General features: G+C 37.3%; 1 protein-coding gene across 1 annotated transcript; it reads left to right on the top strand.

The window, feature by feature from the left end:
- LOC109836460 lies at nucleotides 10,950-11,402 on the top strand. The gene has a single exon (XM_020404358.1). It carries the CDS (start codon nucleotides 10,950-10,952, stop codon nucleotides 11,400-11,402), a length of 453 nt encoding a protein of 150 aa, XP_020259947.1.

Genomic DNA, 13,212 nt, shown 5'->3' with positions numbered 1-13,212 from the left:
GGGGTACCTTACTCCATGATAACCCTATAATTAGGGTTGGATCTCCAGCAAGCCAGAGGCTGGACAAAAGGGGACAAAAGGGGAAAAAAGGGGAAAAAAGAGGAGAAAAGGGGGATCAAAAGAGAGAAGAAAGAGAAGGAGAGAGGGCTTCTTGGAGAGGGTTCTTGGAGCTTTCTTGGAGCTTTTCTTGGAGCTTTTCTTGGAGCTTTTTGGCTTGCTCTTTAAACCCATTTGGTTTAGTTTTCTTGAGTTTCATCTTCTCTCTAAAATCAACCATTCTTGGGGATTTAAACTCGGCTAGAGTTTCTCAACTCTCTCTCAGAGAGTTTCTAACTTGTTCAAACAAGTTTCTTTCAAACTCGCCTAGAGTTATAAACTTGCCTCCCAAGTTCTCTCAAGGTGTCAAGTCAAGGAGAGAAGACCAACACCCCACGAAGTTGAAGTGCTCGGATCGTCAACGGGATACAATATTCAAACTCCCATCGCCATAAAGAAAGAACCCAGTTTTAAACAAATGGAGGGTTTCATCCTTCCTTCTTTTGTAAATCGGGGAATCGATAAAGAAAATTATAGTTTCTTTTTCTAAGTCAGTTAGAGAGAAATTATATTGAGAGGGTTGTAATCATTCTTTTTCTAAGTCAGTTAGAGAGAATAATACAGATTCAATTCTCGAGTTTCTCGTAATTTCCCACGCGTACAAAAGATGGCGACTCTGCTGGGGATGATCTCTTTCACCGATGAAGAAGTGGTGGCGCAATCCGACACCCAACTAGTTGGGACTAGTGTTGAAACTCTAACCGTGGAATTTGACCAAGTCAAGTATAAGGAGTTTCTCTCCTCCGGGTCCCTTAGCCCCAAGGCTATGCGCAAGGCCCGTAAAGTCTCTAAAGAGACTAAAGCTCCACCTATGGCCGACCCACCAAAGGAGAGTCTCTCCCTTAGGTTGGACTATTCAGACAGTCCCTTCTCTAAAGGAGAAGACTTAGCTCCAATGGAACTCATCAATCGAGTTGAAGATCCTACATCCATGCCCAAACAACGGGTATTGGGTCGCAAAAGGCTCATTAAAGCGGTGCAATTAATCTCTATGGAGGAAGATGCTACTGTAAAAGCCTTAAGACAGGCTAAGAAGAACGCTGCTCATCGAAGAAGGAGATCCCATCGACGAGCACAACTTCAAGCAAGCTGACTCTCTGATCAATGCGAACCTCGTGCTTGTGAGCCCAAACGCAGTCCTGAGCTTCGTGTTTCTGCTTCTGAGCGCGAACTCCACGTTTTTGTGCCCAAGCACAAGCCTCGCCGAAGCCAGACCAAACGCAGTCCTTAGTGGTGCGTTTTATAGTCCAGACGCAAACCTCAAGACTGCATTTCCCAGTTTGAGTGCAAATCTCACGACCACGAAGAGCGCGGCCCTCGCATTGCCCAGCCTGAGCACAGAGGCCAGCTCCGCGTTGAACGTGAACATCAGCTCCGAGTTTCCTCTCCTTAACGCAACCCCTGCGTTTCAATGTTAAAACGTGACCCTCGCGTTTCTAATGTTAAACGCAATGTGAGTCATCGTGTTCAAGGAGATCGACACGGATTCAAGATCCATGTTCGTCAAGAACCCACCTCGTCTAGCCACAGACAGGGGGTGTCAATCCAAGTCTCCCATTCAATGAGTAACTCTTCTCAAAGGTGTGTGACAGATTTGAGAGAGTTGTTATCGAGAGAAAGACCGGTTCAACCAGTCACGCATTCATGCTAATGTGAACGATTGATTTCTATGGTCCTCTCAGGATGCCGGTGCTGCTCATATGCAACCAAGCCATCGGTGTTTGACCGATTAACAAATGTCTTCTCGCTCACAGGAAGAAGGCTTCGGAGGATGGGTACCTTGGAGCCACTTCTAATGTGATCGGAGTGAGGAGGTCACCAATCCCCAGCTCTGACGAGTCAGAGGAGGATCAACCCCATGGCTTGAAAGAGGCTTTGAACGGATCTGATGGAATTTTTCGACGTACTCGGATGCGGAAAGGAGTCATACTCCCTGTTAACTATCGAAGACTAGATAGAGGGATGAAGTCTGATGACGAACATTCAGCTATCGCAGAGTCTCAATCCTCTAGCTCCTCTGTAGAACATGAGAGTTCCGCTTATATGGCAGGAGTCCCCGAAGATCTCACAAAGAGACTTGATGAGAAGCAAGTCATGCTCAGATCACAACAAGAAACCATCAATGAACTTCAAAACATGATGGCCCAGTTGGTCGCAGACAAAACTAAACCCCAAAGAGCAAACTCCCCACCCAGACATAAGACTTTCCAAAAGGAAAGGTCATCTTCATCAAAGGGGAAGAAAAAGGTGATTGATAATACTGCTTCCGACCAAGAAATCCACAGCACAGGTTCTTCCTCTGAAGAGAAGGAGGAAGCTGAAAATGAGCAAAATCCTCAATCTACTAAGATGGAGGAATTGGAAGCCCGCCTCAATGCCATTGCAAATAGAAGCGAACTCCAAGAGGAGGGGGTTGTTAGGCCATATCCTGCCGAATGTGATGCTGCCTCGTATCCTTCAAAGTTCAAGGTCCCGACCCTACAGGCTTTTGACGGCACGAGATCCCCTAATCGTCATATCTATTAATTCAAGTCATAGACCGGCAATGTGATGGCAAATGACGCGGTGTTGACTCGTTTGTTCATTGGCACCCTCGAGGGGATTACCTTTGAATGGTTCATGAAACTACATGCGGGATCTATCCAGAAGTGGGCAGACCTGGAGAGATTATTGTTAGACCCTAGAGAGGGGGTGATTAGGGTCTTATGCTAATCTAATCCGATTTTATGCCAATTAAAATTAATAACAAATTATTCTTGCAAGAGAGATATATAATATGTTACAAGCAAGAATATGCAATATGAACAAAGAGATATATCCTAGCAAAGAGGTATATGATGAAATATATGCAAGGATATATAAACTAACACAAGGGTGACATAATCAAACAACAAATGTGATAGGGCAAAATATACAAGAGTAAAGGCAATTGGTGATATAAGATAAATGCATAAGCAAATGCGCCAAAGACAAACTCAAACACACCCAAATGATCACGGAGTTCGGACCTTCCGTCCTACGTCTCCGCTCCCCACTCCCGAGAAGAAATCCACTATCACAACTGGGTTTTCTACGCTCACCCGAATAACATTTACACCTCACAATATCGGTTTTTAACGCTCACCGATCAACGTTCACAAACACTCACAATGTCAGTTTTCAACGTTCACCGATCAACGTCCACACTCCTCACACTCGGTTTTCTAGCTCACCGAAAACTTTACAATCTCACAATATAACAAATGATTTGTTCTCTACAATAGATGAGAACTCAATGTAAGCTCACTCTCAATTGTTACAACTCTCACCAACCCAATTATACTATGTATGAAAATACAATAAGCTCAATTTGGGTGTGTGTAACAAAGAGGTAAATCAAATCTAAACTCAATACAAAACTAGCTTTAATAAAATGATAAACAAGCAAATAGATATAAAGCTAGAAAATAAAGTTTAGAAAACTTCTCAATAGATCAAGAGATTGAAGGAGGATGGTTGGATGCTCAAGCACCAATAGGATCTCATCAAGCTCTTGTGAAATTGATTTCGCAAACCCAAAACTCTCAATTGCTTAAAAGCTTCTTAAACACTCTTTTAAACAAACACTAAACAAGTTTAAACCCTTGTTAAACTCTTTTAAAACATTCTCTTGGGTTATTGAAGAACTAAGATCAAAGGGGTATATATAGCCTCCCAAAACCTCAGCCAAAAACCCCAAACAAAAGACCAAAAAGCCCACAGAATCCAAAATCAGATTCTGTACAAAATAGCCGTTGGAGTATACGGCGGGTTTGAAACTTGGAAAATTTCTAGAAACTTTGGCGGTCGACCGTGACGGTCAACCGTGGGAAAATTCGAGCTGACGGTCGACCGTGGCGATCGACCGCGAAAGTTTCTATTTGACTCTGCAGGTAAAAACTCAGGTGCGGTCGACCATAGCGGTCGACCGCAAACTGATACATGAACAGAACAGTTTGAAAGTTGATTTTCTGATTTTAAAACCCTATTTAAAAATATCAAATAAATTCAAAAAAATATAAAACTTTGGGAAATAATTGTAGACATGATAATACACATGCTACAAAAACTGATTTTCAAAAAGGACTTCCCAAATAAAAAATATTATTATTTTGTAAAATAGTCCAAAACATGAAAATGTGAACACATGAGTTTTGATATTTTAGCTTAACCATGTTTTGAAATATTATAAAATGATTTTGTAGGCTTAATAAAAGATTGTTAAGTCTATAAATCAAGAAAAGAATATTTTCACAAATACAATAGAAAATGAAACATATGAGTATGTATATGAAAATATATTTGTTTCATATCTAAGTAGTTAAACCAAATCAAAAAAATAAATATGAAATATGTAATTTTATATTTATAAACATAAAAACCAAAACTTGTGTTGTATATATATATAACTACATATATATACAAGGAAACCAATAAAATGTGTGTGTATATGATATTGAGCTTAACATACTAACACGTACATAATATAAAACCTAAACTAAATTACCCAAGCTATCTTGATCTTCAATAAGCTTGACTTGGTAAACTTGCAGATGAAGCTTGAACTTGAATCTTTAACTTGAATTGCAAGGCTTCACTCCACAATTTCGCCAACCTCCATTAGATATGATCGTGAATATGCAATTCTATCCATCCTCCAACTTATTGTTTGTCTATAATAAACAACAAAATACAAACACTAGACAAACAATATTAGATGTAAATTATTTGTTAAATCATCATCAAAACAAGAAGGCCAACAATCTCCCCCTTTTTGATAATGACAAACAATTTACAAAAAGGATATATGCATGAAAGGAAATGAATATACAAAGTATAATATATCATGCATATAAACAAGATATACTCAAATATTTCTCCCCCTTTGACAACATCAAAAAGGGAAAAAGAATGAAGAGAGCGAAAGCTCCCCCTATCAATATGCATGGGTGAGTATACCATATAGAAATATATAGGGATTGCTCCCCTTATCAAAATGCCTTAATGAATATATGCAATGAATGCTAAGGCATACATATGTGAGCAAGCAAGAAACATGCTAAACACAACTCACATACAAAAAGACAATGAGAACACATATGAATATATCAAGATGAACATAGTGTCTCATATCAAAGAACGTAAAAACCATGTATAATAGTAGATTTATGAAATCAAAAGAGAAGGAACATGAGAATCATGCAAAAAGTTTTCAAATAAAAACAAATCAACCAAAAAAAATCATAAATCAAAGTTTAAATCCAAAAATGATGTTTGATCAATCAAGAGAATTTTCTTTGTGGGATTTGATCAAACCACATATGGAATACATTATAAGGCACGAATAAATGATCCATAAGCACAAACACATAAATATCATCATATAAGTGAAATATAATGAATCCAAAGCAATAATTCAAAACAAAATCTTTGATAAAAGAATTTTAAGAGAGGTAACAATATATCAAGCTCTTAAGCTTGTTCCAACCCATATAATCATTCTAGCATCCGGTAAACATGATTTGGGAATAAACACCCAATAAACCCGGAGGGTTATATAAACACAAACCTCTCATCAAAATCAAAACTAATAATCATGAAAACAAAAGAATTTGACCAATAAAAAGAATTGTTTTCATGTTCAAAAGTTTAAAGTATAATTTTACAAAACCAAGGAAAAAGAAAAATAAGAACACTAAAATTCTTGGTTTAAAAATCATTTTGGCACCCAAGCATTCTTGGTGCCGGATTGTTTAGGGACATGACCCCTATCAATAAAGCTCAAAGCCCTAGGGTTATGAACCCTCTTGGGCGAATGTAGTGCACTAACATGGTCAAAGCAATAATCACCCAAATGACCCTTCCGATTGTAATATGTGCAATGAAAGAGATCCATTTATTTTTATGGACAATTAGCTCGTGCACGGGAATCATTTGCAAATAAAGATTGTCTTTTAGAATTATTTTACAAATGAGAAACATTTTTAAACAATGATCTATTTGGAACATATTACAATTTAGAAGCTTTTTGCATATCATAACAAAATTTTGCAAGATGTCCAAACCTACCACAAACATTACATTTAAAAACATGTGGTCTACTTGAAGCATTTGGAAAATTTGAGTTCTTTTTCAAATCAAAGCAAAACTTGGCCAAATGACCAAAACGACCATAATGATCACATCTATACACATGAGCATGCTTATGATGAACAATGGGTGCATGTGTGTGTACATGTGATGAAGAAACTTGATGAGATGCACAAGGAGCATTGACACTTTTATGTTTGTGTGTATCATAACAAAATTTAGCTAAATGGTCTTTACGACCGCAAATAGAGCACTTGTAAACTTTGCTATATATGTATGCATAATGAGTGGATGATGACTTGTTTGCACTAGACTTGGCACACATATTCATAAGCTTCTTATGGTTGTTAATGCATGTATTAAGAGTTGAATCTAAAGAAGAAATACGATTTTTAACATTGTTCAACTCATCATTAGGCATATTAGCATTAACTTTAGAAGTAGAACATAAATAATTATTTATAAAAGAAGCAGTATCATTTTTTATGTTCTCTACTTCTAACATGGTATTATCTTTTTTATGAGTTAAACTAGTAACATTTGAAGTTAAAGAAACATGATCCAATTTTAATTTTTTATTGTTTTCTTTAATGATCACATTTTCATTAGAAATCGTTTTAAACTTAGATGCTAACAACTCATGATCGGATTTCAAATCTTCATGCTTGCTTTGTAAATCAATAAAATCTTTATGTAATTTGTTATAGGCATGCAATAATTTTTCACTAGCACAAGCAAGTTCATCACTAGATAAATCATTAGTGGTTTCGAACTCGTAAACTTCACTAGGGCTGTCGCCTAGTGGTCGTGTGCATGATGCTACATATGAGCTTGAAGCCGGATCATCCAAAACTTGTCGGATCGCCTCCAAGTCTACTTGATGTGCTTCAATAAATTTCTATAAGGTGTAAGCACTATCAAAATGAACAAACTTGTTAGACAAAGATGAATCAAATGCATTATGTAAGAATTCCAACAAGAGCTTGTTCATAATAAATAATCTTTTATCATTTTTATTCCACTCGGATTTTTCCAATGTGGGCACAATATAAGCACAATCAATGACTTCCCATTAATTGATATTTTTAGATTGAATAAATATTTTGAATCTAAAACACCATTGAGCATAAAGGAAAACATTGAATTTAGGAGCAATACTAGAATCATAGCCTAAATAAGATGCATCATTCATATCCATAATTTATAAAAATATGCAAGCAAGAAACAAATGCAATCAAAACAAGATTAGCACAAAAAGATAACTTGGATCTTTAACTCAAGGCGATTAGACTTAAATCAAAGAGCACCAAGCTCTGATACCAATTGTTAGACCCTAGAGAAGGGATGATTAGGGTCTTATGCTAATCTAATCCGATTTTATGCTAATTAAAATTAATAACAAATTATTCTTGTAAGAGAGATATACAATATGTTACAAGCAAGAATATGCAATATGAACAAAGAGATATATCCCAGCAAAGAGGTATATGATGAAATATATGTAAGGATATATAAACTAACACAAGGGTGACATAATCAAACTACAAATGTGATAGGGCAAAATATACAACAGTAAAGGTAATTGGTGATATAAGATAAATGCATAAGCAAATGCACCAAAGACAAACTCAAACACACTCAAATGATCACGGAGTTCGGACCTTCCGTCCTACGTATCCGCTCCCCACTCCCGGGGAGAAATCTACTATCACAACTGGGTTTTCTACGCTCACCCGAATAACGTTTACACCTTACAATGTCGGTTTTCAACGCTCACCGATCAACGTTCACAAACACTCACAATGTCGGTTTTCAACGTTCATCGATCAACGTCTACACTCCTCACACTCGGTTTTCTAGCTCACCGAAAACTTTACAATCTCATAATATAACAAATGATTTGTTCTCTACAATAGATGAGAACTCAATGTAAGCTCACTCTTAATTATTACAACTCTCACCAACCCAATTATACTATGTATAAAAATACAATAAGCTCAATGTGGGTGTGTGTAACAAAAAGGTAAATCAAATCTAAACTCAATACAAAACTAGCTTTAATAAAATGATAAACAAGCAAATAGATATAAAGTTAGAAAATAGAGTTTAGAAAACTTCTCAATAGATCAAGAGATTGAAGGAGGATGGTTGGATGCTCAAGCACCAATAGGATCTCCTCAAGCTCTTGTGAAATTAATTTCACAAACCCAAAACTCTCAATTGCTTAAAAGCTTCTTAAACACTCTTTTAGACAAACACTAAATAAGTTTAAACCATTGTTAAACACTTTTAAAACATTCTCTTGGGTTATTGAAGAACTGAGATCAAAGGGGTATATATAGCCTCCCAAAACCTCAGCCAAAAACCCCAAACAAAAGACCAAAAAGCCCATAGAATCCAAAATCAAATTCTGTACAAAATAGCCGTTGGAGTATACGGCGGTCGACCATGAAAATCTCGGGTCGACCGTGGCGGTCGACCGCGAAAGTTTCTGTTTGACTCCGTAGGTAAAAACTCAGGTGTGGTCGACCGTAGCGGTCGACCGCAAACTGATACATGAACAGAACAGTTTGAAAGTTAATTTTCTGATTTTAAAACCCTATTTAAAAATATCAAATAAATTCAGAAAAATATAAAACTTTGGGAAATGATTGTAGACATGATAATACACATGCTACAAAAACTGGTTTTCAAAAAGGACTTCCTAAATAAAAAATATCATCATTTTGCAAAATAGTCCAAAACATGAAAATGTGAATACATGAGTTTTGACATTTTAGCTTAACCATGTTTTGAAACATTACAAAATGATTTTGTAGACTTAATAAAAGATTGTTAAGTCTATAAATCAAGAAAATAATATTTTCACAAATACAATAGAAAATAAAACATATAAGTATGTATATAAAAATATATTTGTTTCATATCTAAGTAGTTAAACCAAATCACAAAAATAAATATGAAATATTTAATTTCATATTTATAAACATGAAAATCAAAACTTGTGTTGTATATATATATGACTACATATATATAAAGAAACCAATAAAATGTGTGTGTATATGATATTGAGCTTAACGTACTAATACACATAATATAAAACCTAAACTAAATTACCCAAGCTATCTTGATCTTCAATAAGCTTGACTTGGTAAACTTGCAGATGAAGCTTGAACTTAAATCTTTAACTTGAATTGCAAGGCTTCACTCCACAATTCCGCCAACCTCTATTGGATATGATCGTAAATGCGCAATTCCATCCATCCTCTAACTTATTGTTTGTCTACAATAAATAACAAAATACAAACACTAGACAAATAATATTAGATGTAAATTATTTGTTAAATCATCACCAAAACAAGAAGGCCAACAATTATTTCTGGCCAGATTCTTTGAAGACGACTCAGAAGTTTCGGTCCCTTCTCTTCTTGCCACCAAGCAAAGGAAAGGAGAACCCATAAAAGTTTTTGTTGAAAGATTTAGAAGCATGGCTCTCCGATGCCCAACAGGTATGATGCAAGCAACTCTGGTGGAAACCTGTCGACACAACTTATAGAACGGTCTCTTAGCTCAGATGGGGGTCACAGAATGCCGTTCATGGAAGCAACTAGTCTCTCAAGGTGAACAAGCTGAGGAAATCGTCACCAGGGTTAAAGCTGAAGAGGAAGATAAGCAAAGACAACCTGCACAACATGGCCAAAATAATGCTCCTCGATCCAAGGGAAAAGATATTCTAGCCGCTGAAACTAACACTCGAGTGCCACCTGCTAAGCAGGGCAAGGCATCGAGCCAGCCGAGAACATCCAAGCAGTACTCCTTCAAGCAGGATCATGTGATCACTCTTTTCAAGCTACTTCAGAAGAATAACAAGTTGAAGCTTCCTGAAGTTAAGAAACCTGAAGAAGCAAGAAAGGTGGAAGACCCTAACTACTGCCTATACCATAGAATGTTGGGTCATCCAAAATGCATTTGAAGAGATCAAGCAATATCTCACTCAGCCGCCCGTTCTAGTGGCCCCGTTGACAGGAAAATCATTCCTGTTATATGTGAGGGTCATAGAATATTCTCTTGGAGCTTTATCAGCTCAGAACAATAATGAGGGCCATGAGCAGGCAATCTACTACCTTAGTAGAACCATGATTGGAGCTGAACACCGGTACAATCCGGTGGAAAAAGAATGTCTTGCCTTGGTTTTCGCCATTCATAAAATGCGGCATTACTTAGTTGGACAAACTATTCATGTTATCTCCAAAGTGAACCCTTTGAGAGTTCTCATGACGAAACCTTCTTTGCTAAATTACCGCCTTACAAAATGGGCAATACTTCTGTCACAGTATTCAATGCAGTTCATGCCTCAGAAGGCTGTTAAAAGCCAAGCCCTGGCAGATTTCTTAGCTAACCATCCGGTGCCTGATTCTTCTAGATTATATGAAGACTTATCAGACGAAGTTGCAGAAGCTTATGTAACTCAAGGAGTCATGCAAGTATGGAAATTGTTCTTCGACGGTGCATCTAGAGCAAGTCTTGATGGAGGAATCACAGCCGGTGTGGGGGTTGTGCTCGTATCCTCAACTGGTCAGGTGATCCCAAGAGGATTTTCCTTAAACGAGCCATGCACCAACAATGTAGCGGAGTACAATGCTTTGCTACTAGGAATGCAGCTGGCCGAGGAGCTCAACATCCAATACCTTGAAGCCTACGGTGATTCTTAACTCATTGTAAATCAAGTCCGAGGAGAATACGAAATGCGTAATGAGGATTTGGTCCCATACCACTTTGTGGTGCTAAAGTTAGCTCAAAATTTTAAGGGCTTCTTTATCGGACACATTCCAAGGGTCCGTAACGCCTATGCAGATGCCTTACCTTCACTAGCAACTTCACTGGCATTGCCACCAAAGGCAGAAACAAAGATACTCGTGGCAGGCCATGATTTGTATCACCCTAAGTTCCCTCTAGGAAATCGCTCAGAAGAGGCAACAACAGAGATCATTTGTGAAGCTTCCACAAGTCTTGAACAAAGTGATTGGCGATTCCCATTCATCGATTATGTCTTGCACGACATCCTACCCGATGATTCTAAAGAAGCGGCCGCCGTCAAATGGAAGGCCCTTCGATTCTATTATGATGCGACATCTCGAACTTTGTATCGAAAATCATATGATGGAGTTTTACTTCGCTGCCTTTCTAGAAAATGTTAGACCCTAGAGGGGGGGTGATTAGGATCTTATGCTAATCTAATCTGATTAAATGCCAATTAAAACTAATTAACAAGTTATCCTAGCAAGTATGAAATACAACAAGATATGTAAGCTAGGATAAGTAATATGAACAAGGGATATATCCTAGCAATGAGGTATATTATGAGTTATATGCAAGTATATGAAACTAAGGGTGATATAAACATAAACAAGATAGTGGGCAATATAATCAACAAGCAATATACAAAGGCGATATAAGATAAGAACATAAAATTAAGTGCGCCAATGCAATCACAAACAAACAATATGATTACGGAGTTCGGTCCCCACGACCTACGTCTCCGCTCCTCACCTCGAGGAGATCTTCACTATCACAACCAGGTTTTCTACGTTCACCCGAACAACGTTTACACCTCACAATACAATCACTATGCAATCACACCTCACACACTAAGTGTTGGTCCTAGCCCGTGTCCTCCTCCTCAAGTGCTCGGTTATAACCTCTCCCTAGGCACGTCAACCGACGCCACTCCTCTTGGATTCGACCCCGTCTCTCACCACACACTTCTTTCGGTGTACAAGTGTATTACAAGTGAATCCTCACAATTAGGCACATTATAAATCAACTGATTATTCTCTAAACAAGATGAGAACTCAATTAAGCTCACTCTCAATGTCACAAACCCACAACCCTAAATTATACTATGAATGTAAATACAATAAGCTCAATAGGTTGTGTGTGAACAAAGAGAGAAAATAAAATCAACTAAACTCAATATGAATACTAAATTGCTAGATGAGTTTAGAAACACTTCTCTAAAGATAACAAGAGAGTGGGAGAAGAGTGAATGCTCAAACACCAAAGGATGATCTCCACTTGCTCTTGTGAAATTTGCTCCACAAACCAAACTCTTGTAAATGCTTAAAAGCTTTTTAAACAAACACTAAACCTTAAACAAAACTTGTAAACCTCTTAAAAACTTTTCTCTTGTTATTCTCTTGACAAAAAGATCAGCAATGGGGTATTTATACCCTCTAAAAAGCTCAGCCAAAAACCCCAAAACAAATGACAGAAAAGTCCCCAGAAGACAGCTCAGAAAAATAGCCGTTAGTGTCTAACGGATCTATTGGCGGTCGACCGACAGAACGTTCGGTCGACCGAAAGAAAGAATTCGGTCGACCGACGAAAAATCCGGTCGACCGCGAGCAGGTCTGAAAAACAAAGAAACAAGCAGAGACTTCGTCGGTCGACCGGTGCGGTCGACCGATAGAGCTTTCGGTCAATCGGACTGGTCGACCGACAGACTCTCTGTCGCCCAGTGAAGAAAGATCAAATGATCGGTCGACCGGTGCGGTCGACCGAAAACTGACATAAAAAAAGCTGATTTGCAGATTTTAAAACCCTGTTTAAAAATATTAAATAAATTCCAAAAAATGTAAAACTTTGGAGAATGATTGTAGACATGATAATAAACATGCTACATCGACTGGTTATCAGAAAGGACTTCCCAAATGTAAAATATCATCATTTTGCAAGGAGGTCCAAAACACAAAAATATAAACACATGAGTTTTGACATTTTAGCTAAACCATGTTTTGAAACAATACAAAATAATTTTATAGACTTAATAGAAGATGTAAACTATTGTTATGAAGTCTATAAATAGTGAATATAGTATTTTATCAAAATACACATATAATACACTAAAACATGATTTTATGGAACTAAATAAAATTGATATTGATGAAATCATATAAATGTATTAAGTATGAAACAAAAATATGTTTTCCAATTGTATTCAATTGTTTC

The sequence above is a fragment of the Asparagus officinalis genome, chromosome 1 (genome assembly GCF_001876935.1).
Source record: "Asparagus officinalis chromosome 1, Aspof.V1, whole genome shotgun sequence".
Lineage (NCBI taxonomy): Eukaryota > Viridiplantae > Streptophyta > Magnoliopsida > Asparagales > Asparagaceae > Asparagus > Asparagus officinalis.
Note: the sequence above shows the minus strand (reverse complement) of the source record. Positions and strands in the feature narration are given on the sequence as shown.